Raw genomic sequence first — 27,952 nt, 5'->3', positions numbered from 1 at the left:
CTGAGGACACACAGGCAGGGCAGGCTGAGGACACACAGGCAGGGCAGGCTGAGGACACACAGGCAGAGCAGGCTGAGGACACACAGGCAGGGCAGGCTGAGGACACACAGGCAGAGCAGGCTGAGGACACACAGGCAGGGCAGGCTGAGGAAACACAGGCAGGGCAGGCTGAGGACACACAGGCAGGGCAGGCTGAGGACACACAGGCAGGGCAGGCTGAGGACACACAGGCAGGGCAGGCTGAGGACACACAGGCAGGGGAGGCTGAGGACACACAGGCAGGGCAGGCTGAGGACACTTAGTACCAGCACTTTCCACCTCATACAAGGAAAGTCCCAAATCAAAAACCCAAGAGTATCAGAAACTACCTCTGTACCTGGCAATTTGATCGTAAGAATCATTATCCTAAGAAAAGTGGGCTACTATATCAGACTTCCACCATGGGGCAGTGGCTTCATAAGTGTGCCCAAGGAGAGGGGCAGTCCTTAAGAGGAGAGAATACTGAAGCTCTCAAAATGAAGTGGCTTTATTTGCTACAGCATGTAGGAAAACCCAGGCCTATGAACACTCGAAAACACTGACAACTTCGATGTGAGCAGTTCATGCAAGTGTGGGGTTTCCTAAAGCTAGCCCATCATCGCCTTGCTTGCCAAAGAACCATACAAAGACAGACTCAAGAAGGGTCCCTTTGAGACAGAGGCATACAACTAGACACTGCAGAGGGTGAGACACTTTGGAGATCTCAGTCCTGAATGCCTTCATCTAACCCTCCCCTCAAGGCACAGGGAGCAATGCAGAAGAGGAGGCTGAGAATCTGTAAGAGCCAGGGCTTATGGAGGACTCCAAGGGAACAACAGGACTGATGCAGGCATGAGATCACAGCAACTGTGGCAGCCCACACATGAACTTCCCAGGGCACAGAGCAGGGGAAGTGGGCTCAGGCTTCCACTCCTAATCACCAAGCCATCTGTGACTGATATCTACTGGCAAGGGCAATACTGGCTTTCTCCAGGGGAGTCTCTCTCATGTATTAATCACACTTCACATGCCCAGGAGTGGGGTCAATGTAAAATGAACTCAATGGTACTCTTGTAGATCTTTTATCTCATTTTGCTGTTTGGGCATTTTTTTTTTGTCTTATTAGTCTTTTGGTTGTATATTTTGGGTTCTATTTGTGTGTGGGGGGGGTTGTGTGCGCGATTCTTGTGATTTCTGGTTTGGGTGGGGTGAGGAGAAAAAGCATAAAGTTGGGTTGGGTAAGGCAGTGGGGAGGATTTGGAAGGGAAGGATCTAGAAGGAACTAGAAGAGGAGAAAATAAGAGCAAATATATAGTTGAAAATTATTTTTTTTTAAAAAGAGTCCCTTTGGGTGAGAACAAACCTTCAGGATTGGCCTCAAAAACTATCATAAATGGTTTCAAGTTTAACCTACAATCTTTCAAACCAAGAAGCGTGTTTTGCTGGGAGAACCAGCAAGGAAAAACTCCCTTGTTACTACAAAAACAACGGTCTAGGCTTCAAGACACCCAAAGAGGCCATTGAGGGCACCTACATAGACAAGAAATGCCCCTTCACTGGGAAGGTCTCCATCCGAGGTCGGATCCTGTGTGGTCGTGAGGAAGAGGAAGATGCAGAGGACCACTGTCATCCCTGGGACTATCTCCATTACATCCGAAAGCACCACTGCTTTGAGAAGTGCCACAAGAACATGTCGTGCACCTGTCCCTGTTTCAGGGATGTCCAGAGCAGCGACATTGTCACTGTTGGAGAGTGCAGGCCCTGGGCAAGACTGTTCCATTCAATGTGCTCAAGGTCACCAAGGCTGCTAGCACCAAGAAGCAGTTTAAGAAGATATGAGGCAACTCTAGCCAATGCCCTAGAACAAATAAAGTTACTTTCCAATTTACAAAAAGAAAAAGAGAAAAAAGAAAAGAAAAAAATTAAGTACACACACACACACACACACACACACACACACACACACACACACCACTATTCCACCAGCAACTTATGGAGTTGAACAGCTGTGTTAAACACTAGCAGAGGTAAAAAGTCTAACAACAACAACAACAACAACAACAACAACAACAACAACAACAACAACAAAATGACACTGCTAAAGAGCCCTAAAAACCCACCATCATCCCAGGTGACCACGCACACACTCAGGGATGCACCTCTGAGGAACAACGTTCCTGGCTTCATGCTGCAAGAGAAACAAGCTTCACAGAAACAATCTGGCCAAGCCAGTGATAACGTGGACAAACAAATAGCAAAAACGATGAGTCCAGGGGAGCGGAGGAGGGAGGGGAGCGGAGGAGGGAGGGGGGAGGGATCCATCCTGACAGCTTACATTACCTAAAATACCCAGTTTTCAACATGAAACTGCATCCAATGCTGGCTGAAGAGCCAGCAAAGCAGACGTTTGTGCACAGGTTTAACAAAATGCCTAGGTGATTCTTGGCAACGATTATTTGTTGACAGAAGAAAATAGATAATTTTAACACTTATTTGGAAAAGCAAAGGAAGCAGTATGCCTTGAATAATGTGCAAAAAGAAACAAGAGGGAGGGAAGCTGACCCCAGTGAAAGACAACATATCACCCCATTGCCCAAAACTGGTATTAGCAAGATCAATGCACAAGTCAGCAACAGAGAGAACCCAGACCAAAGATATGAAGTGAAAACCAAAGTCAGCATAGGAAACACAGAGATAAAGGTGAGGCAAGGAGTCTCAAACTAAGCCTCTCAATTTAAGTAAGAGTTATCTCAAAATGGACCTTAAGGTTAAATGTGAAATTAGGAGCTAAGCCATAAGATTCTTTAGACCTAGGGCTAGGACGTTTGCTACTACAAAACATCCATAAGAACAAGAACTAGAACTTTTCACAAGCAGTTTTGTCCTGGGTGGGGCAGCGGTGCATAAAAAGAAAATGAAATGCCATTGTAGATTGGGAGGTGATATGTGCAAACCATGCATGTAGCCAAACAGTTTCTATCAGCGGCGTGTAAGGAACCCCAATACCTAGGACAAGGAGTACAATTAAAAATGGCAGAGAAGCTGTTTCACCACAGGATATGTGGTTGGCAAATTAGCGCACGGGAAGGGTCTTAGTATCATCAAATGTCAACATCACTAGTTATTAGAAAAAGGTAGGCCTGAAAGCACACTGAGATGCCACTGCATAGCTACAGAAATGGGTGCATAACATAGGAGCACACTGTGTAGACCAATGCCAATGCTGGGGAGCATACGCAAAAACTGGGTCACTCACACACTGGTAAGTTTGAAACGTGGTTCTCTAGAAAACAGAATGACAGTTTCTATGAAATTAAGCATGCAATTACCACACAATCTGGTGACTATACTCCCAGGTACCTAGCACACACAAGCAAGAGGTTACATTGCACACAGATCTGCACATGAATGGTTTCTATATACCATCCATCCATACACATATATACACACATATATGCATATATGCACATACATATTCATATATCTATGCATACACACACACATACACACACATAGACATAGATATAGATAGACACGAGACATAGATTACAACTCCACCAAGGGAACTCGAGGGTCCTTGTTGTAAACCAACTGAGCACAAAACCAAACTGACACTGAAACAAGTAAATATTACTTTGTCTATTTAGCTACAGAGGATAGAAAAGGCAGTGCTGTCAGCTGTGGTAGAGCCAGAGAATCTACAAAGCAACAGATGTGTGCAAAGAAAGAGCTAGAGAGCTAAAGTTACTATAAGGAGTAGGCTGCCCACTCCAGGGCAGCCACTTGCTCACCCATCTAGGTTTGAGAAGCCTGCTAAATCAAACTCAAGTCACGGTGAATGGTCTATCTCTGTACAAAGTCAGTCCATAGACATTGTGAGGTGGCCTGTTCTTCAAATACACAGTTCTAACACAGGTTAAGAAACAAATGAAAAAACAAGGAACCATCATGGCTCAGATAAAGAAACCTTCAGAAACGGATCCAAATGGAAGCACATGGCCTTAACATGGTGGGCATGATGGAGAACAAGAAGGGCATTCTCTCAACAAATGATGCTGGAAAACTAGACACCCACACACACACACACACACACACACTTAAATACAGGAAAAACTCAATTATAACTCTGGAGACTATAAAACTCACAGAAGAAATACACTGGTAAGATTTCATGATAGTGATCTTGGCAATGAAGCCTTAGACAAAAACAGACAAGGGCAGGATAGACAACTTCTAAATGTATTATATTCCATGTATTCACTGTGTGTGCGTACATGTGTGTGGAGGTTAGAGAACCACTTGTGTAAGTCTTGTAAGACTTTTCCACCAAGTATGTTCTGGGGATCAAACTCAGGTCACCAGTATTGGCAGCAAGCACTTTCACCCCTTGAGTTATTCTACCAAACCCATAAACTGTTCCTTCTATACACCAAAAGGAAAAAAAACAATAGAATAAAAATAAAGGAGCAAAAAATGAGAGAAAATATCTGCAAACCAAGTATCTGATACATGATCAATCTCTATCAAGGGGATAGGAGGGATGGGCTTAGTGGTTAAGAGTATTTGCTGCTAAGGACACTGTTGTTAGGACAAAACGGCAACCAACAGATTGGGAAAAGATCTTTACCAATCCTATAACTGATAGAGGGGTCAAATCCAAAATATACAAAGAATTCATGAAGTTAGACTACAGGGAGATAAATAACCCTATTAAAAAATGGGGTTCAGACCTCGCTGATCCCAGCTCACAGCTCCCTACTCCCAAACCCCTTTGGAGAGAGAGCTCATCACCCAGACAGGTGGGCATTCCTGCAGGGCAGGAGACGGCCACTACTGCTCACCCTTGCCCACATCCCTGGCCCAAGAGGAAACTGTATAGGGCCTCTGGGAACAGGAAGATAGGAGCACTCAAGCTGCAGGAACGCTGTGGTCCAGACTCCGTCCGGATCTGAAGGGACCCGGTCAAACAGCTCCCTGGACCCAAATCCCGTAGGAGGGAGAGCTAGACCTTCAGAGGGGTAGATACACCTGGGAAGTCAGAGGAGACTACTCTCTGCCCACATTTCTGACTCTAGAGGAAAATGCCTAGCGCCATCTGGGCCCCCTGTGCACAGGGTCCTGAGAGAAGCCGGGGCAGGCCGTTCTAGTTGCCTCACGGAGAGCTGAAACCCAGCTCCAAGGAGCGACTTCAGGCCCGAGACCAGAGGTAACACCAACTTTTCTGCTCCAAGTGACTTGCCTGGTGGACTCAGGACAGAGGTCCACAAGAACACCTGAAGACCAGTAGACAAGAATGACTACACACCTGAAAGCAGAACACTCAGTTCCCATAACTGGCTGAAAGAAAACAGGAAAAGAGGTCTACACCACTCCTGACACACAGGCCTATAGGACAGTCTAACCACTGTCAGAAATAGCAGAACAAGGTAACACCAGAGACAACATGAAGGCAAGAGGAAAGCGCAGGAACCCAAACAACAGAAACCAAGACTACACGGCATCATCGGAGCCCAATTCTCTCACCAAAGCAAACACTATGAATATCCAAACACACCAGAAAAGCAAGATCTAGATTTAAAATCACATTTGATCATGATGATGGAGGACTTTAAAAAAGACATAAAGAACTCCCTTAGAGAAATGCAGGAAAACACAAATAAACAAGCAGAAGCCTTTAGAGAGGAAACACAAAAATCCCTGAAAGAATTACAGGAAAATACAATCAAACAGGTGAAGGAATTAAAAATGGAAATAGAAGTAATAAATAAAGCACAAAGGGAGACAACCCTGGATATAGAAAACCAAAAGAAGAGACAAGGAGCTGTAGATACAAGCTTCACCAACAGAATACAAGAGATAGAAGAGAGAATCTCAGGAGCAGAAGATTCCATTGAAACCATTGACTCAACTGTCAAAGATAATGTAAAGCGGAAAAAGCTACTGGCCCAAAACATCCAGGAAATCCAGGACACAATGAGAAAATCAAACCTAAGGATAATAGGTATAGAAGAGAGTAAAGACTGTAAGCTCAAAGGACCAGTAAATATCTTCAACAAAATCATAGAAGAAAACTTCCCTAACCTAAAAAAAGAGATACCCATAGGCATACAAGAAGCCTACAGAACTCCAAATAGATTGGATCAGAAAAGAAACTCTTCCTGTCACATAATAGTCAAAACACCAAATGCACAAAACAAAGAAAGAATATTAAAAGCAGTAAGGGAAAAAGGTCAAGTAACATATAAAGGCAGACCTATCAGAATCTAAAGGCAGACCTGTCAGAATCACACCAGACTTCTCACCAGAGACTATGAAAGCCAGAAGATCCTGGACAGATGTCATACAGACCCTAAGAGAACACAAATGCCAGTCCAGGTTACTATATCCAGCAAAATTCTCAATTAACATAGATGGAGAAACCAAGATATTCCACTACAAAACCAAATTTACACAGTATCTTTCTACAAATCCAGCCCTACAAAGGATAATAAATGGGGTAGGGGATTTAGCTCAGTGGTAGAGCGCAAGCCCTGGGTTCGGGCCCCATCTCCGAAAAAAAAAAAAAGAAGAAAAAAAATTTAAAAAAGGGATAATAAATGGTAAAGTTCAACACAAGGAGGCAAGAAACCCTAGAAAAAGCAAGAAACTAATCGTTTTGCAACAAAACAAAAAGAAGACAAGCACAAAAACATAATCTCACATCCAAACACGAATATAAAAGGAAGAAACAATCACTATTCCTTAATATCTCTCAACAACAATGGACTCAATTCCCTAATAAAAAGACACAGATTAACAAACTGGATACGCAATGAGGACCCAACATTTTGCTGCCTACAAGAAACACACCTCAGAGACAAAGACATACACTACCTCAGAGTAAAAGGCTGGAAACCAACTTTCCAAGCAAATGGTTTGAAGAAGCAAGCTGGAGTAGCCATTCTTTTATTTTTATTTTTATTTTTTTAATTTATTTTTTTATAGCCATTCTAATACCGAATAAAATTGACTTTCAACCAAAAGTCATCAAAAAAGATAAGGAAGGACACTTCATATTCATCTAAGGAAAAATCTACCAAGATGAACTCTCAATCCTAAATATCTATGCTCCAAATTCAAGGGCACCTACATACATAAAAGAAACCTTACTAAAGCTCAAAGCACACATTGCGCCTCACATAATAATAGTAGGAGATTTCAACATTGCACTCTCATTAGTAGACAGATCATGGAAACAGAAATTACACAGAGAAATAGACAGACTAAGAGACGTCATGAACCAAATGGATTTAACAGATATTTCTAGAACATTCTATCCTAAAACAAAAGGACATCCCTTCTTCTCACCACCTCATGGTACTTTCTCCAAAATTAACCATACAATTGGTCATAAAACAGGCCTCAACAAATACAGAAAGATAGAAACAATTCCATGCGTCCTATCATACCACCAGCTAAAGCTGGTCTTCAATAACAATAAGGGAAGAACGCCCACATGTACGCAGAAGTTGAACAATGCTCTACTCCATGATAACCTGGTCAAGGAAGAAATAAAGAAAGACATTAAAGACTTCTTAGAATTTAATGAAAATGAAGGTACACCATACCGAAACTTATGGGACACAATGAAAGCTGTGCTAAGAGGAAAACTCATAGCTCTGAGTGCCTTCAGAAAGAAACAGGAGAGAGCATATATCTGCAGCTTGACAGCACACCTAAAAGCTCTAGAACAAAATAAGGAAACACACCCAGGAGGAGTAGAAGGCAGGAAATAATCAAACTCAGACTGAAATCAACCAAATAGAAACAAAAAGGTCTATAAAAAGAATAGACAGAACCAAAAGCTGGTTCTTTGAGAAAATCAACAAGATAGATAAACCTTTAGCCAGACTAACCAGACGACACAGAGTGTGTCCAAATTAACAAAGTCAGAAATGAAAAGGAAGACATAACAACAGAATCAGAGGAAATTTAAAAAAATCATCAGATCCTACTACAAAAGTCTATATTCAACAAAACTTGAAAATCTGAATGAAATGGACAATTTCCTAGACAGATACCAGGTACCGAAGTTAAATCAGAAAGAGATAAACCATTTAACCAACCCCATAACTCCTAAAGAAATAGAAGCAGTCATTAAAGGTCTCCCAACCGAAAAGAGCCCAGGTCCAGACGGGTTTAGTGCAGAATTCTATCAGACCTTCATAGAAGACCTCATACCAATACTATCCAAACTATTCCACAAAATTGAAACAGATGGATCACTAACGAATACCTTCTACGAAGCCACAATTACTCTTATACCTAAACCACACAAAGACCCAACAATTCCCTTATGAATATCGACGCGAAAATACTCAATAAAATTCTTGCAAACCGAATCCAAGAGCACATCAAAACAATCATCCATCATGATCAAGTAGGCTTCATTCCAGGCATGTAGGGATGGTTTAATATACAGAAAACCACCAACATAATCCACTATACAAACAAACTGAAAGATAAAAACCACATGTTCATTTCACTAGATGCCGAGAAAGCATTTGACACACCTTCATGATAAAAGTCCTGGAAAGAACAGGAATTCAAGGCCCATACCTAAACATAGTAAAAGCCATATACAGCAAACCAGTAACTAACATTAAACTATATGGAGAGAAACTTGAAGCAATCCCACTAAAATCAGGAATTAGACAAGGCTGCCCAGTCTCTCATTACTTATTCAAAATAGTTCTCCAAGTGTTAGCCAGAGCAATCAGACAACAAAAGGAGATCAAAGGGATACAGATTGGAAAGGAAGAAGTCAAAATACCACTATTTGCAGATAATATGATAGTATATTTAAGTGATCCCAAAAGTTCTACCAGAGAACTAATAAACCTGATAAACACCTTCAGCACAGTCATTAGGTATAAAATTAACTCAAATAAATCAGTAGCCTTCCTCTACACAAAAGAGAAACAAACCAAGAAAGAAATTAGGGAAATGACACCCTTTACAATAGTCCCAAATAATATAAAATACCTCGGTGTGACTTTAACCAAGCAAGTGAAAGATCTGTATGATAAGAACTTCAAGCCTCTGAAGAAAGAAATTGAAGAAGATCTCAGAAGATGGAAAGATCTCCCATGCTCAAGGATTGGCAGGATTAATATAGTAAAAATGGCCATTTTACCGAAAGCGATCTACAGATTCAATGCACTCCCCATCAAAATACCAATCCAATTCTTTAGAGAGTTAGACAGAACAATTTGCAAATTCATCTGGAATAACAAAAAACCCAGGATAGCTAAAACTATCCTCAACAATAAATGGACTTCAGAGGGAATCACTCTTCCTGAACTCAAGCAGTATTACAGAGCAATAGTCAGAATGGCTAAGATCAAAAACTCCAGCGACAGCAGATGCCGGCAAGGATGTGGAAGAAAAATCAACACTCCTCCATTGTTGGTAGGATTGCAGACTGGTACAACCAGTCTGGAGGTTCCTCAGAAAATTGGACATTGAACTACCTGAGGACCCAGCTATACCTCTCTTGGGCATATACCCAAAAGATGCCCCAACATATAACAAAGACACATGCTCCACTATGTTCATAGCAGTCTTATTTATAATAGTCAGAAGCTGGAAAGAACCCAGATGCCCTTCAACAGAGGAATGGATACAGAAAATGTGGTACATGTACACAATGGAATACTACTCCGCTATCAAAAACAATGACTTTATGAAATTCATAGGCAAATTAATGGAACTGGAAAATATCATCCTGAGTGAGGTAACCCAATCACAGAAAAACACACATGGTATGCACTCACTGATAAGTGGTTATTAGCCCAAATTCTCGAATTACAGAACACATGAAACTCAAGACGGATGACCAAAATGCGAATGCTTCACTCCTTCTTTAAAAGGGGAACAAGAATACCCTTGGCAGGGAAGGGAGAGGCAAAGATTAAAACAGAGACTGAAGGAACACCCATTCAGAGCCTGCCCCACATGTGGCCCATACATATACAGCCACCCAATTAGACAAGATGGATGAAGCAAATAAGTGCAGACCGACAGGAGCTGGATGTAGATCTCTCCTGAGAGACACAGCCAGAATACAGCAAATACAAAGGCAAATGCCAGAAGCAAACCACTGAACTGAGAACAGGACCCCCGTTGAAGGAATCAGAGAAAGAACTGGAAGAGCTTGAAGGGGCTCGAGACCCCATATGAACAACAATGCCAAGCAACCAGAGCTTCCAGGGACTAAGCCACTACCTAAAGACTATACATGGACTGACCCTGGACTCTGACCTCATAGGTAGCAATGAATATTCTAGTAAGATCACCAGTGGAAGGGGAAGCCCTGGGTCCTGCTAAGACTGAACCCCCAGTGAATGGGATTGTTGTAGGGAGGGCAGTAATGGGGGGTGGGGTGGGGAGGAGGACACCCATATGGAAGGGGAGGGGGAGGGTTTATGGGGATGTTTGCCTGGAAACCGGGAAAGGGAATAACAATCAAAATGTAAATAAGAAATACTCAAGCTAATAAAGAAAAAAAGAAAAAAAATTGAAACCAAAAAAAGAAAAAAAAGAAATACCCAATTTAATAAACATGAGAAAAAAAAAAAGAGTATTTGCCTCTCTTGTGGAGGACCTGGCTTCAGTTCCCAGCACCCACATGGTTGCTAACAACAGTTCATATCATCTCCAGTTCCAGGAGATCTGAAGTCCTGTTTTGGCTCATGAATGGATACTGCACTCATGAAGTCCACAAACATGTGCAGGTAAAACACCCATATACATAAAATAAACTCTCCAGAGAGAGGACTCCTACAGTTACTATCAAAAACAAACAAAAATAAAATTAAAAACTGAACAAGAGACTTAGATAGACATATCTGCACATAAGATATGCAAAAGATGCATGAGGCAATGACCATCATCTGTAATCATTAGCAAAGCATGACTTGAATCCATGATGAGTTAGAGACAAGTGTGTAGAGACAGCTATTACAGAAGCAAAATGGTTAAACAACAAATACCCCAATCCAGCAATAACAATGAAACCAGACGTACTGACTGTTGGCAAGCATCTGCAGTCATTTCAACAATGTATACTCTTGGTGACAATGCAAAGATACAGTATCTGTGGGACACATTATGGAGGTTCCCCCAAAATGCAAAATACACTTATAACTCCACTCTTGAATATTTACCCAATGAAAATAAAATCTAAAAACTTTTTAACCCCCCCGGGGGCCTGAGCAGTGTGAAGAAGCAGCGAGGATGACCTCCGGACTGACCAACCCACGTACTTCTGTATACCAGTGTTCAGTACCGCTGTCCCTGCCACCGCTGCCGCTGCCATGCCCAAAAGAAAGGCTGAAGCATCCCGCTAAAGGACACGAAGCCAAGGTGAAGGACGAGTCACAGAGAAGATCTGCAAGGCGGTCTGCTAAACCTGCTCCTCCAAAGCCAGAGCCTAGGCCTAAAAATGCCCCTGCAAAGAAGGGAGAGAAGGTACCCGAGGGGAAGGCGGATGCCGGTAACGATGCGAACAATCCTGCAGAAAACGGAGATGCCAACACAGACCAAGAATAGAAAGCTGAAGGTGCTGGAGAGGCTGGATGACGTGTGTGTAGTTTTTTTTTTTTTTTTTTTTCGGAGCTGGGGACCGAACCCAGGGCCTCGAGCTTGCTAGGCAAGCGCTCTACCGCTGAGCTAAATCCCCAACCCGCGTGTGTGTAGTTTTGATAACTGTGTACTTCTGGTGACTGTACAGTTTGAAATACTATTTTTTAATCAAGTTTTATAAAGATGCAGAATTTTTTTAAACTATATTGTTAGCACACAAAACACTTCATTGTTGGGGGGTGCGGGGGAGGATCATGTGTCACCAACAAAATATCACCCAAGGTGAATTGAGGACAGAAAACCTCTTTCCTTGATAATTTCGAAAGGTTCCTGTTGGCTTCCAGGAGGGACATCCTGGTCTTGCATAGGTAGGAAACTCTAAATTCATTTCTATATCTGATTCCTCCTGTACCATCAACATAGACTTAATTCCTTTAAAACAAGAGACCTGTTGGAGTCTCACCCCCAAAATTGGTCTTCTAGTCTATTGGGCGATGTGGACTTTACAGTGACTTCTGTGTTCTCAGAAGAGCGCTGGTTCCTTTATAAAAGATTGTAGATCTTCAGACTGACTGATGGTTCTGCCATGTTCAGTTCCTGACAGTAAGGGTCAGTGTGTAAAAAGCTGTTAAACAACTTCCTTAATGTGAAATGTCAATCCTCACTCTAAGCTACTTCCCCTTTCAAAGACTTGAATGAAGACTTTGTTGGGTTTTATAGTGGATTTCTGATTTTGGTAGTCTATACAAGAAGGGAATTTGGAAGTTCTTGTATATTGTTGACTGTCTGCCCATGTCCTGCCTGAAATACCATGATTGCTTATAAAAAGTATCTTTAATAAAGCTGGCTACAGTTAAAAAAAGAAAGAAAAGAAAATCTAGAAAAGAGGTAGGTATAGTGCTGTGTTCATCTGAAATTCTTCCTTTTTCCTTCTTTTATTTTTCTCTCATACATTAAATCCTGACTGCAATTTTCCCTCCTTCCCCTCCCTTCCCTTCCCCCAGTCTCTCCTCACACCGCCCCTCTCTCCCAGACCCACTCCTCCTCCCCTCAGAAAGAGCATGCCTCCCAGGAATGTCAAAGGAGCAGTGCAGAACAAGCTACAAGACCATCACCTCAGGGATCTCCCTGGGAAGGGGAAATAGAATAGAATTCATGGGTGGACTGGGGACAGGTGGGGTTGGGCACAAGAGGAATCAGGGCAGGAGGGAGAAAATACTAGGAGAAAAAATGACTAGAATTAGCGGCATTTTGGGGGCAAGGTGGAAACTTAGTACAATGGAAAGTCAATGAAATCTATGAGAGTAACCTTAGCAAAGACTCCTAGTAATGGGGGAAGGGGACCCTGAACCAGCCATCTTCCGTAACTAGGCAAAGCCTCACGTGGAGTGATTGGGACACCAACTTAGACACAAAACCTTCAACCTACAGTCTGTCCTTCCTTCAGAGCATTCTGGACTGAAGCCTTGAGGAAGAGACCAGAGAGACTCCATGTACTGGTTGCTGGGAGCAGATCCAGAGCCTCACAGCCAGACGTTAGCTGGGAGCTTGGGGAGTCGTGCGGAGTGGGGGAAGGGTCAGAGGAGCCACAGTGGTTAGGGACACCACAAGAACATGAGAACACAGTCTAAAACATCGACAGACGGGACTCACGGGCACTGGCAGAGATCAGGGAGCCGGGAGGGGTCTGACCTCGGTCCCTGCATGTATGTCATGACTGAGTAGCTTGGTATTCTTGTGGGAATCTTGGTGATGGGAGTGGGCGCTGTCTCTGACTCTTTTGCCTACTTTGGGGACCCTTTTTCTCCTCTGGGTTGTCTCATCCAGCCTTGATGTGAAGTACTTTCTCTAACATCAAGAAACAGAAACAAATGTGCATGCCCCTCGAGAGATGAAGGATAAAGACACTGGATGTGCCTACGGAGGACCATTCAGCCACTATGTTAAGGAGATGCTGTCACATGCTATGAATGGGGACATTATATTAGGTGAGTAAATCTGTCAGAGAAGCAGAAGTGCTGCATGCTGCCACCACACGAGTTCCTTAAGTCACATAAATGCACAGAAACACAGCAGAGCCGTGCTTGCTGGGAGCTAGGGAGACGAGTGGGGCAGTGCCGGGCAGTGGGAAGGAGTTCCAGTCACACACTGAAAAGCTTCTAAGAATCTGCTGTATGGTAGTACAGTTGCTTTTAACAATAATGTAGTGTCCACTTAAAAAATCATTTTACAATAAAAACACAGAATTAAAACTTTTAAAATGGTTAAGAAAAAGTCTGAAATGCACTGACAGTACAAACTGTGACAAAATCTAAGCAAAGACAGTATTCGAGGTGTATGTGCTCGACTGGGGACAATAATCCAAGCTTGAGTTAGGGCAGCAGATACTCTCTTTAAATCTCATATTTTCATCTGTAAAATGAACTAGGCTAGAGAAACCTGAATGTATTTCAGCTCTAATGGCCTATGAATCATCTTAACTCAGGAAGCTTAGAATAAAAAATAGATTTGAATAGCGTTCCCCTAAAAGCCAGTTGAGTGTTTTTGAAAAGAGACTATCACTGATTTTTAAAAAAAATCTTAGAAAAATCAAGTGATGCAGATATCTGCCCCAGTGATGTAATAATAGTTAAACACCGCCACGTAGTTTCTCAGCCAGTTAGGGTTTTTACACAATCCACCCAAATATAAATGAGCTATCTGAAACAATAGTTTGGACATATTCCATGTTATAAAACATCCTAAGTGGTTTAAGAGAGAATCTGGTACATGATATATAAAACATTCTTTCCAAACATGAATACCTAACTTTAGTGGAATTTTAAAAAACTTTCCCTTTTTTTGGCTCCATTATCAGTATGTAGTGCATCTAGAAATAAATATGTTGTCTGGTAGCAAATGCAAAGACTTCGAGATGAGAAGATATGATTTCAAGTCATCATCACTGTCTCCAGGGACATTAGATAGTTACCAAGCCTTAGCGCTCCTGTCTGTACGATGAGAAGCTGCACCCCAACCTTTCGCACTCAGGGCCTCTGGTGCACCGCTTTGTGTGCACAAGGACAGAGTGGCCTCCTCTAGACGCCCTGTGCAGGTTTTGCTATGGATAAGACTTCCCATACTTCCCTGAGTGACAATGGTGACCATGGAAACCCTTGTCTTCCTTATACTCTTGTGGGATGATTTAGTTTCTCCACACTCTGCATGGTTCAGGCTGTGGATGAGCCAGTTAGCCCTTCTTACGTTGAGATATTCCTTTTGTGCCCAATTTTTCAGTTTGTATCATAATGTTCACTTTTATTATATTTTCTGGTTTTAATAAAATTGTATAACTTTCAGTAATGATATTAAGATATTTATTGATTTACAAATATTGAACCATTCTTCCATCCTTGGATAGATCCTACTTTATCAGGGCTTATCCCCTTTTTGTGGGCTCTTGAATTCAATCAACCAATATGTTGATAATGTCTACATATATGTTGGGATACTGGTGTATTGTTTTTGTTTGTTGTGTCCTTCAGTTTGTTATTAAGATAACGGAACCAGTTTGGAAGAATATCTCTCTTGTTTCAATATTTTGGGACAGTCTAAGAAGAATTTAATGTTAGTCATTTTTTTTGTATGTGTAGGTTAAATATGATCACTGGTAAGGACAGACACCCCCCTACTATTCTCCTAACTTTGCTAATGGTGACACCCATCCTCTGTTCCTCGGGCTAATCTTTGAGGTGTGACAGTTCTCTGAACTTCAGTTCTCTTCTCCTTTCTATCTGTGCTCTACTGCTCAGTTCTACATCTGCACAGGGAGGTGGCCGCTCTTTAGTTCCCAGTATAGGACTCCCTTGAGCACTCAGGGCAGGATGATCTGTCAGGGCTGAGTTCCCTTTGACTTTGTTTCATCTTCACACCTTTGTTCCTCGTTTCTTCTTGGCCTGCAGGTATGTGATGTTTGTGTATTATTTGCAGGCTATCACACCCTCACAGCCATCTCATACATCCCATGTCCTCACACTGGTACATGTACATGTGGCAGGCCACTTGCTGCATTATAGAATGCTTTTCACAGTAACACATTCTGTTGGCAATGTGCCTAAGCTGCTGATGGACATGCTGCTCTGGCTTTGTGTCTATCTCAGTGTAAAGTCCATGTTGTTTCTTGAACTACCATCAATACTTGTGCTCTCAGTCGGCATCTAGATGGCCTAAGCCCAAGGGCTATAGTGACAAACTACCAGCTGGATTTAGCTGCCTCAGTTAAGGTGGATTTGATGGTTATTCTGGGTGTAGTGCAGTTTCCAAAGGTTATGTGAAGGACAGACCACCCAGCAGGACTAGATGGGTGTGACACAGCAACAAATCCATGTATATGTATAAATGTGTGAGAGAGTATGTAGGGTACAACTAACAAATTATTTAAAAAATAGACCTGAGTAACCAAAAGATTAAATATTTACACACACACACACACACACACACACACACACACACACACACAACTGAGAGATTCAAAAACAATATATAACCTGCAATTAGTTACTTGGAAGTCAGGATAGAACCTTTGCTAATAAGGTCAAAAGCAGAGGAAACTCACCATACCCTGTATTTCTTGAATTTAAAATTTTTCTTATTTTAAAATACGTGTTCGTTTGTTTTTGTCGTTTTACACAAACATATGCATATCTGTGAAGAAGGAGTCTTACTGCGGAGTCACCTCAGTAGGACTCAGCTGAGGGCAAGTCTGTCGGCCATTTCCATAGTTAGTGACTGGTGAGAGTGGCCCCGCCCCTGAGCAGAGGTCCTGGAAGTTATAAAAAGCTTTATTCCACACTTCCTGCCTCACTTTCACTTGAGTTCCTGTAACCTTAATTTTTCTCAAAGTCTACTTTTAATGATGGTTCTTAAATGCTTTAACTTCCCTTCTAGCCCACCACCCACCAGGGGTGGTGGAAAAGAAAGTGGGCCTGTTAAATGGTTCTTTGGAGCAAATCCTATCTGCGTTATCAGGAAATCAGCAGTTCAGTTCACAGAGTCAGTAGCGGTAGCTCGATCCATTCACAAACACTTCACAGAGATATCAGTAGTTCAGTTTGGTAGAGTTGGGATAACAAACATGAGGCAGAGGTGGTGTTACCTAGCAGAGACAGTCAGGCCTCAGCCTCGGCTCAGCATGAGTCAGCAGGAGGGGCCAGGGTCAACAGGAATGGCAGGAAAAGTCCTCTGCTGTGACTCTCTCAGCAAAGTGAAGATCAGCAAAGACGCAAGACCAACAAGCACTGTGCAGTTAACTCTATAAGCAAGCCAAGCTCAGCCTCCATCATTGTCCATCAAGTCCTTCTTATAGTCTCTTCAAACATCCTATGTCTTCCATGGGTCTTGCCTCAGCATGTGCATCTGTATTTGCTGACATCACTCTGCCTATCAGCCCAAGTTCTCGGAAACAACAAGAAACTTCAGCACCCCACCAGAAGTTTTTTGGTGCGTTTCTCTCTATGGAGTCCTGACAAATGGAGCTCAAGTATGCAATGTAAGGTGGACTAATACATGCATGTAGTTAGCAAAGAATCCTTTATCATGTGACCTTTTGAGTGTTTGCTTTAGCAAAAACATCCTTTCACCTGTGTCTGCTTCAGGAACTCACTCTTTCACATGTTTGCCTGAGCAAAACACCATCCAACCAAAGAACCCTTAAGTTTCCACTTCAAGTTCCTGCTCTGACTTCCCTCAATGATGACCTATAATCAGGATGTGTGAACCTTTTAAAATCAGGTTTGGTCACACTGATTTAATGACAGCAAAAGAAACCTAACTGTTGCTGAGTTGGATCTGCCGATGTTGTTGGGGGTGGTGGAGGAGAATGTGCAAGTGTTTAGAACTTTGAGATGGAAAAGCCATTTGAGTGCTCAAAATGTAATGGACAGTTTGGTGGGAGCTTGAAAGATAAACATGTTGAGAGAAATACAGATGATGGAGGCCTGGCTTGTAAAGTTTCAGAGGGAAGCAGAGACACAGCAATCATTATATCTGACTTAAGAATCAGTGGCTTGGGGTTGAAAAATCAGCTGTGATTAACAAGAGACCAAAGTTAGTGAGGCAAAAATCCCTGTTGATTATTTCCTTAGGGACATCAGGACACACAAGCTGTGGTCCAGCAGAGGAACGAGGGTGCATCTCAAACTGGAAGCAGAACTTGGTAATGTGTAAGAGTCTCCCAGGTGGTACTGGGTTTGAAGCACAGAAGGGCCATGCAGAACAGTTGAGGCTTGGCACTGTGTAAGCTCAGAAGGCATAGGTGGAGAAACAGCCTCAGTTCCTGTGGAGACCTCAGAATGATGGAGATGCCAGGATTTTGGAAGGAATATCAAAAACAGCAGCAGCTATGGAATTGGGCTATTTTGAGCCTATCAGATAAGCTGAGTATGCCAGAATTAGAGGGGAACCACCCAAGCTCTCTGGAGCCCAGAAATCCATGAATGATTATGAGATTTCCACTAACTTCTGTTAAATGTTGGTTTTGCTTTGATCTGATTATCACTGTGCCCTGGGCAGGAGGTTCTAGGTTCCATAAGGAAGCTGATGGAGCAGACACAGGAAAGCTATCCATAAAGCTGTGCTCCTCCACTGTTTCCTCTTCCTCAGGAAGCTGTGCTCCTCCATTGCTTCCACTTTTGTTGCTACCTCAAGCTTCTGCTCTGGCTTCCTTCAAGAACGGGCTATAACCTGAATGCTAAATAAACCGTTTCTTTCCCAAGTGGGTTGTTGTGTTTTTATCATAGCAAAGGAAATCAAACTATGATATGGGAAGTAGAAAGGAATTTGAAGGAAGGGAATGAGGGGAGATTTGATCAAAATTCGTTAATACATCATGTATGAAACGTCAAACAATAAACTTAAAAAATAGTACTAGAAGCCCTAGTGAGACTCAGTAAAGAAAGGAAAATAAGGAAGGCAGAAAGGAAATGCAAAGTGCTGTACATCTAAACAGTAAAACTTTACATTGAAACAGAACAGAACACAGGAAGATTATGATCATGAAAGAGAAAAGCAGAGGTGCTGAACACAGTGCTCAGGGCACGAGAGCTTGGCAATTTGTCCAACATGGACACACCAGGACGGTGTGGCCTGCTGGCCTCAGAATGCACTGCGTTTAGTGCAACCTGCATATGACAAATTGATTAAAAAAAAAAAAAAAGCAGGTAACTCCTTAAGTCAGTGAAAGGCCAGTCAGAACTTGATTCTGTCCCAATGGGCCATTCTGGGTCATCTCTGACAAGCCAAGAAGACCCACATACTTCACAGGAAACTTTTTTAAAGGTTAAACAAAAATGTAATAAAATGACTCAAAATAATCTTTTAGTTGGATCAATTTGGCACATTCCGGAGAATACCTTTGAGCTTGGTCCAATTTAGAATTAAGCCCGAGTTCACCTTAAGAAACAATGAACATGTTTTTAAGTAAAGCTCTGTATTAATAAGAAACATGGATGTGAGTACAAAAAGGATATTATCAACTGAACTGTATCTAAATATTTTACAAAGCTTTCCATGAGCCATCAGTAGATCTTTAAAATGAGTCACTCAACTGTAAACCCAGCCTTTTATGTGTCTGCCAAGCATAAAATTGCCCTACGTTAAGTTTAACACAAATTTCACATTTCAGAGTACTGCGTTCCTGTTCTTTACGGTAATTATGACAGCCATTCAAAAGGTGAAACACACGCTTAGAACAGCCTGCCTGCTGATAAAGTTTAGTAAACGAAGGAAGCAGGCAACATACAGAAATTAGGTCCACATTTAAAGCTGCAGGCCATCAAGCCAAGAAAATAAGTTGAGGAGCCAGGCTGTGCAATCACAATCACTTGTAAAATCATTTCAACTGTTTCTTAGTTGTAATTGTTAGCAGTTTCTTATGACGGTAATCTTAAAAAGCCTTCCACCACCAAAAATTAAATGCACATGTACATTAACATTTTTGTCTACTTATAGTTGAGTGCTGGCTAGTGTGCCAGATTAAAATGTCCTCTTTCCAGTACTGTACTCGCTATTAATTCTAGTACATTTGGTTCCAAGTTAATTTTGTATTATTTTTCCAAATAATGATTCACTAGAAACTGAAGTAATGAAGAATTTGGGAAGGAAAATAGTGACGAGGGCTGTTTAGTATTCTCACACAGCAACACTCCCTCTTAGATGCTCTTCAGGATCCCAGCTTTACACAACAGGATGCTTCAGGCTGGACGGCACGTCAGTGGGACAGTCAGCCCTGGCAGCCTGCCTTCCCACGACCCTCCAGAGATCCTGTTCACACCTGTTCTGAAGAATGCTAACATGGGTAAAAACCCACTTACAACTTAAGTCGATGTTAATCAAAACATTGCCATAAAACCTAAAGTTAATTTTTAAGAATTGATTTCTTACCTGGGTGATCAATTCATGAGCAGAGACTACCTTTTTGCTGATATGTTTAAGAGGCTGTTACCTGGCTGTAGGCCAGTCATAGGGGCCAACCCTGTGCCAAGCAGTGTAGTGACTGGCCTCAGTGACCTAATCTGAGCGATCAGTGTTAACCAGTGGGTAGGGGGAGGAACACTCATTAGCAAATCTCCGCTTTCACTGTTACAAACCTGAGAAGATCCCAAGTACTCAGCAGTTCAGCTTTAGGAAGTCTGCAAACACTTTTATCATTTTTACTTTTATGTGTAAAACAAAACCAATATGCATCCTTGCACATTTCTGACCACTGAAACACACTGTCCTTTCGTGGTAATTTTTCCTATATTTGCAAAGAATGTACAATAACCCTCAGAAAATTAAAAATAAACAAATCAGTCGGGGGCTGAAGCAATGACTCCGGAGCTAAGAGCACATGCTGCTACTGCCAACACTCACAGTGGGTTCCCAGCACCCACACATCAGGCACTCGCCTGCAGCTCCATCCCAGGGAATCTGGGCATCCTCACACATGAATGGCATTTCCTCACAGAAATGAACACATGCACATAAATTAAAACATGACCAAACTTTAAAAAATAAATAAACTCACTAAACATATAATTCTAAGGGGCCAAAAGATCAATTAAATGAATGCAGTTTGCAGGTCATTTACAGTGTGCTCTCATGTTTCAGGTGTCAGATTAGTAACTGTACTTTCATATTCAAATACACGATGTTCACATTCTAAAAAAAAAAAAAAAACTAACCAGTGACAAACATAACTTATCAAGAATAACCCATATATTCTTTGGCCAGAAAGTGCATGCAAAAAAAAATCTGATAAAAAGTATAAGAATGGAATCTCTAGTCAATTAAACAGCATCATATCCTTTTTGCAAAACAGGGGAAAGGCATAGAGATGAACACTCATTACAAACTTACTAACAGATGCTACATGCTGAGTGCTTTACGTACAACCACAATCAACTTAGTGTTCCATACATCCTCAAGCAAGTATGTTCAAACACAAAGCAATAAAGCAGAAACTGCAAGGATTCTGAACTGACCCCACTTCTCCAAGACTGCAGCTCAGTCCATGTATGAGCCCCTGTATATGCAGTCCAAGGATGTATCTGCCCATTTCTTTACATTGTTTCCAGAAGAGTAAGCAAGGTGTACTATCATCTCAGTACAAAACTGTTTGAAGGAGGTTATTTCTGATAGTCCAAGAGTTCAGTTCTATGAGCATGGTTTCAAAAGAATCATTTCTGATTCCCATGCGCTTACACTACGTGGGAACTGCCAGTATTAAAGACTAAACCCTGTGTTATGAAAATACGCAGATTGAAGCTTTGTCAGTGTTTAAATGACAGAGGCTTAGAAAGGAGATGAGACTTGGCAATGTTGAGATCCACTGATTTACACTGGAAAATGGATGTGTTTCAGGTGGGAGGGATGTTTGGTTTCTGAGATGGTGGCAATCCAGCCTAGGACATGGTGCATACTAGGCAAGCGCTCTTCCACTGAACAGTACTCTCATCATGTGATATGAAGAAAAATGTCTAGGGCTGGAGAGATGGTTCAGTGGTTAAGAGCACTGGCTGCTCTTCCAGATGACCATGGCTTCATTCTTAGCACCCATCTGGTGGTTCACAACTGTCTATAACTCCAGCACCAAGGAGTCAATATCTTATGTCTTCCAACACATGGTATACAGACATAAATGCAGGCAAAAGTCCATACATATAAAATGAAAATAAATACATTTTTAAAAATCTTTTTAAAATGGAAAATATATGTATGTACAATGAAAAAGCATTTGAGATTTGAGTCATAATCATTTTAAGTAAGTTGATTTTCAAGTGTCTGACTATTAGGTGGAAAAAAGTCATGAAATTTCATATTTTCAATCTAATATTAACTTAATAGGCTTAAAAACAGCATTCAACAAAATATAAAAATGTATGTTACAATACAAACAGCATAGCAATTGTCTTTATACTGTATTATAAATGTGATATAATCATATATGTTATATATACCATATATATGTGTGAATGTGTATAAATAGTATAAATGAGGTTTGAGACTAAAACTCAGTGACAGAATACTTGTCTACTATGCACAAAGGCCTGGGCTTAAAAAAGAAAAGAAAAAGTTCATATTATAATTATATGAAAATTACTTTATACCTAAGGATTAGGAACTATTAAAAAACTGATTGAAAGATAATAGATTTTTAGACTTGTATTTTATTATTTATAAGAATGTTATATAAATGAAGAATGACAACTTTTAAAGTATTACCGTCATGTAGATGGATAGTACTCATACTGCGCTGGCTTAAGGACTCAAGTGTTTATGTTTCAATCTTCCAGCTACTCAGCAGTTTGAGGACAGCAGACACTGTCACTCCGTGTTCCCTGCACTGTGCTTAGCACTGCATCACAGCCTAACAGAACCAGGCGTGACCAGTGACCACAACCAACTGGGTATCACACAAAAAATAGGAACTTACTGTTATTCGCTGGTTCCGGAAATCCAGGCTTTGGACCACTCCATCCTTTGTTTTCCCCGGTCTGAAAGGTTAAGTCAGCTGTTACAGTCTACAGAATCGAGTGCATTAAAACAATGCCTACTGACCACCTTAGCAAAAGCAAAAACCCCCCTGGGGCTCTGGAGTGTGTCCTCTGCATCAGTCCCCAGAGTGGGGCTGCCATAACCAGTGTGAACAGTACACAGTCCTTGTTCCACAGTGAGTCTAGTCTACCTCTCCTGCTACCCTGAGCTGCTTCCATTTTTAATATAAGTTTGTACATATGTATGGCATCAAGAAAAACCACCACAAATAATATGTACTACATAGAAAACGATCAGTAATTTTTACTCAAAAAGTAAAAGAATGTCCTCATTACCCTAAAATCAAAATAAGGACAGAAATGCTACTGTGTCCACTCTGGAAAAACATTTTGTTGGGTATCACCAAAATATAATTTTACCAAATAAGTTAGAGAATATTATTTTTAAAGATTTTTTTTGTCTTTTTCATTATACATCTTAAGGTGGCAAGGAAACATACCTGCAGAAGAGAAGGAAAACAAAAAACTAAGAATTGTGAAACACAGTTGACACTGTTAACAAAGGTGCAGCTTACCATGACCAGGAAGCAGTCACACTCTCCCATTAGTGCTCCTATACCCTTGGGCCACAATCTTCTCCTCTTCACATTTGCCCCCACCACCTGCCCAGGCATTACTGCTGTGTCTGACTATGAAATTGTAACAATGACAGCCCTTGCACAACGGAAGTTGCTGTACAATAAAGTAGTCTAACAGTACTAACCACTAACAATTCTAACATTTAAGAAAGATACACTTGGTAACGAGCTAACTGTTTTCACACAGTCTAATGTGTTGTGACCATTTTGGCTTCTAAAGAAGTGGCCTGGGGTCATTCACATATCAGGTAGTTTTCCCAAGTCAAGAAATAGAAAGTAACCATACTTCAAGGGGTTGGGTTTGTTTTGTTTTGCTTTGTCTTCTGTTTTTCTTCTTGCAGCTGTTTTGTTTTATCTTAGGCACTGACCCACTGAATCCAGAGCCTTGTGCAGAAGCTAATCAAGCATCCTAACCACCGCACCTCACTGCACCGATGGTTCACTGATAGCTTTGTACATAGACAGGAATTAGAACCCAATAAGAAAGGACCACAGATGGATGAATAAGTGCAAATTGTCCAACTAAGAAGGGAACAGTGGGATGAAGAGCAGTGTAAAACGAGAACGGCTTGAGCTAGAGAAGCAGCCCAGTGGCTAAGGGTACCTGCTGCTCTCTCTCTGGCCTCTCTTCAGCCTGGATACCAGTGTCATTCTCTGGTTCCTGTTTGTGCAGGTGTTCTTGCCTTCTGTATGCACTACACAAATTACCTGTACATGAATCTTAACAAACACACATACAAAATATCCTTGGAGTGTCCCTTCCTCTCTTTATGTCTAACCCTGGTTTCTCTGCTCGGACGCTCATCTGAACAACTCTCCTTGCCTCTGACTGCCCTCTCTACTGTCAGCCTCTCAGCTCAAATCCATTCTCCACACGTTTTATGCACATAACTAGATTAAGTTTAAGCCTTAAATGAACAATTCTTTAAGCCATTTACTTTGTATTAAGACAGTGACAACTGACCTCCCTCTCTCTCTGTAATATGATCAGAACAACTCTCCCAACACTTAATGGCTGAATTCCTTGAGAGTAAAGACCAGGTTTCAGTCCACTTGTGTCTGGCATTTAGTGGGTGTGGGTGTGATGATTAATTTCATATGTCAAGTTGTATGAGCCAGAGTCCAAGTATTGGTAAAACATTAATTGAGGTGTTTCTGAGGAAATTTGAGGTGATCCACTCATTTAAATTGGTGGGCTTTAGGTAAGCATATTATCCTTCACAATATGGAGGACAACATGCACTCAATTGACAATACCAACAACTACAGCAGCAGCAGCAGCAGCAGCAGCAGCAGCAGCAGCAGCAGCAGCAGCAGCAGCAGCAGCAGCAGCAGCTGCCAGCAAGGTTAATTTCCCTGAGGAAGGGATTCTCTAGCAGAAGGTCTGTGGACTAGAAGTGGACCTGCTTCCTGAGTCTTCAGCCTGCTGGGCCTTCCTACAGACTGCAGATTACCAAAGCCTCCGCAGTCATGTAGAGCATTCTTTAGCATAAGTCTGTGCACTTCACTTTACTCTTCTGTGCACAAGTGTACACATCCGGTTGTTTGTTTCTCTGGAGAATACTTGCTAATACAGCAGGTATGCAAAAGAAACAAATAAACAAACTTCTCAAGTAAAGGAAATACTGGGTTTTGTTTAGATTTCCTTCATTTATAAATAAATGTCTCTAAAGAGGCTCATTATGACATATTTTTATAAGTTACTCATCAGTTTTAAGTCAACATAAATATGCTAAATTAAAACAAGATCTACCAAAATGCAAACATGTGTTCTGTGTTGCAAATACTTTTTAAAGGAGAAAAGGCATTGACTAGCTAGGCTAAAAAACAAACAGAATTGAAATCTCTATTTCATAGACGAATGAATTTTTTAAATCGTTTAAAAAAAACCATAGCACTGTATGTTGATGTCAAGGCAATACATGGTTGAGTGAGGTGGGGACAAAGATTTGCAAGGCGGGAGAGAGGGAGGAGGAAGGTCAAGATGGAGGCCATGTAGGAAGATGGCTCAGATTTAGGGGGACTAGACTGATTTTATCTTGTCTTCATATTTTTATCAATTAGCAGTGAATTTACTGTGTAGATAAATTATGGATTGATAATGTAACATGTAAATCTAATTGCTAAATTACAAGTTTCTGGAACTTTGATTTTACTGGGCTAAAGAGGACATAGTGTGTGAAAGAAATGGCTGAGGTAGTTGGAACGTGCAGTTGGATCTGGTTCTGTTGCCTGCGCAGAGTGAGAATGTGCAGAGCCGGGAGAATGAGGGTGTGTGTGTGTGTGTGTGAGTGTGTGTGTGTGTTTGTGTGATGTGTGTGTGTGAGTGTGTGTTTGTGTGATGTGTGTGTGAGTGTGATGTGTGTGAGTGTGTGTGTGATGTGTGTGTGAGTGTGTGTGTGTGATGTGTGTGTGAGTGTGTGTGTGATGTGTGTGTGATGTGTGTTTGTGTGTGTGTGAGTGTGTGTGTGAGTGTGTGTTTGTGTGATGTGTGTGAGTGTGAGTGTGTGTGATGTGTGTGTGAGTGTGTGTGTGATGTGTGTGTGAGTGTGTGTGTGATGTGTGTGTGAGTGTGTGTGATGTGTGTGTGAGTGTGTGTGTGAGTGTGTGTTTGTGTGATGTGTGTGTGTGAGTGTGAGTGATGTGTGTGTGAGTGTGTGTGTGATGTGTGTGAGTGTGTGTGTGATGTGTGTGTGAGTGTGTGTGTGATGTGTGTGTGTGAGTGTGTGTGTGTGATGTGTGTGTGAGTGTGTGTGTGTGATGTGTGTGAGTGTGTGTGTGATGTGTGTGTATTTGTGTGTGTGAGTGTGTGTGTGTGAGTGTGTGTGTGTGATGTGTGTGTGTTTGTGTGATGTGTGTGTGAGTGTGTGTGTGAGTGTGTGTGTGTGTGTGTGTGTGTGTGTGATGGTAACTACTGCCTAGGAACTGCGCAGAGAGGGTGGCTAATGGGAGACTGAATGGAGAACTAATGGAGAACTGCAGGAGAGGGCGGCTTGTGGACTGAATGACAGAGTAGCATCTGGGGCTAGCAGATCCAGCTTTCAGGAACTGATAGAAAATGTTCCTTTTTAAATTTTTACTGCAACACAGCACCCTCAATTAAGCAAAGCATGATTAAATGTTCATCAGAAGATGTCTTGTTTCTCCCTCTAAGCATAAAGAATGTGCCCCTGCAAAAACTTAGGCCATTCTGAAACAGAGTCCTGTGAGAAGGTTCTGCTCAATGCCAAATTACTTTTAGAAAGGTAATTATTATACCTGTTTTATTGTAAATTTTTATGTGACAAAATGCTTAGTAGAAATAATTTCTACATAAGCATAGATAAAAAATGGTAGGTAAAAAACAATAAAATTAATTCAATTCTAGCCACTTTGTCACCAACCCTAAACCCAGGCCTCTCTCCCACTGAGTCATGCCAATGATGTCATTAACTGCTGCAGAAGAGAGGACCATGAACATGGTCTTGAGAAAAGAGTAAATGGTCTTTCAGCTTACTTTTAAATTTAAAGTAAACAAAAAAATTAGTCTATAGAGAGCCTGTCTAATATAATTACTGCCCTAAAGAGTTAAGCAAAAATTTTATTTCCAGTGTTTTCACTGTATTCCAGAAACAAAGACAATTATTGGTTCCTGTTCTTAAAGGCACAAATACAGACAAAAGTGACTCGTGAAACAGTAAGTTAAGCAATATTGTATTGGTATGAATGTCATACAAATATTTTAGTATTGCTAATCCTAAAATTATCGTTACGCCAACACTTAATCCTCCCCAAAAGTAGATGCTATTTTGTACCAGCAACATCTAACATGGAGACTACTGTCTCATAAAAATGAAACTCCTAGTGAACTTTAAAGCAGAGGAGATCAGAATAAGCCAGTTGTGTTAACATTGGGACAGGATGCACAATGCACTAATGCCCACTCTCACCTTGTCGAGCTGATCCTGAAGACTAGTGGACGCTTTATAGCCGAGCTGTAACAGCATAGCTTCTGCAGCATTTTTCTTGGCTATCTTTTTATTAGGTCCTGTTCCAGTCGCAACTTCATTGCCTACCTTGACCTATTGAGGTTAAAGAAATTCATGATTAGCAAACAACGAAGCTCTTACATTATAAAGCACTGCACAGAACTAAAAATCATGGTTAGTCCAAAACAGAACAGAAAGAGAAAGTCTCACTCATGTAAATTATACACACAAGTGGAAATGGGACCACATGGGTCCTCATACTATCTGTGGCCGTCCTCTCAGGGCCCCTCTTCCAGGGGGGCCTTATACATTTTAACTCCTTTTACATTTTTGTTTTATAAACCTTGTACCTTTTGATTTTTTAAACCATACTCATTTAAACAAATAAAAAATAAGGTTTATATCAGTACAGGGTTTGTTCCTACATTTAGCACTCTTTATTTCCAGTAATAAACTAAGAAAGTGGAGTTTCATATTGATGTCATTTAAACGAATGTTCAAGATTTACATGAATTTATATTAGGCCTGGGGACACTGCTCACTGTAGAATATTTGCCTAACACATACAAGGTCCTAGGTTCGATGTCTAGTACAGAAAACATTCTATTAAATAGTTCCTAAAGAGAGTTATTATATATGGCTGAGTATAACAGTGTAGTGAATAAAAGGTCTTCAAGTGAGTCTGAGATTC

At 41.3% G+C, this 27,952-nt stretch overlaps 1 protein-coding gene across 10 annotated transcripts in view; it reads right to left on the bottom strand.

Annotated features, from left to right (window-relative positions):
• The window catches only part of Stau2 (staufen double-stranded RNA binding protein 2), a 244,679-nt gene that overhangs the window by 103,994 nt on the left and 112,733 nt on the right, over nt 1-27,952 (bottom strand). For 9 of the 10 annotated variants that reach the window (XM_063287126.1, NM_001007149.2, NM_001393676.1 and 6 more), the window contains 2 exons: nt 27,223-27,354; nt 22,595-22,655 (listed from right to left, as the gene is read on the bottom strand). In XM_063287126.1, coding sequence (XP_063143196.1) covers nt 22,595-22,655; nt 27,223-27,354 — 193 coding nt within the window. The remainder of the gene's footprint in view (nt 1-22,594; nt 22,656-27,222; nt 27,355-27,952) is intronic. The other variant, XM_063287127.1, reaches the window with a different exon arrangement.

This window comes from Rattus norvegicus, chromosome 5, assembly GCF_036323735.1.
Source record: "Rattus norvegicus strain BN/NHsdMcwi chromosome 5, GRCr8, whole genome shotgun sequence".
NCBI classification, from domain to species: Eukaryota; Metazoa; Chordata; class Mammalia; order Rodentia; family Muridae; genus Rattus; species Rattus norvegicus.
The sequence above is the reverse complement of the archived record's forward strand: the minus strand, read 5'-3'. Positions and strand labels throughout refer to the sequence as shown.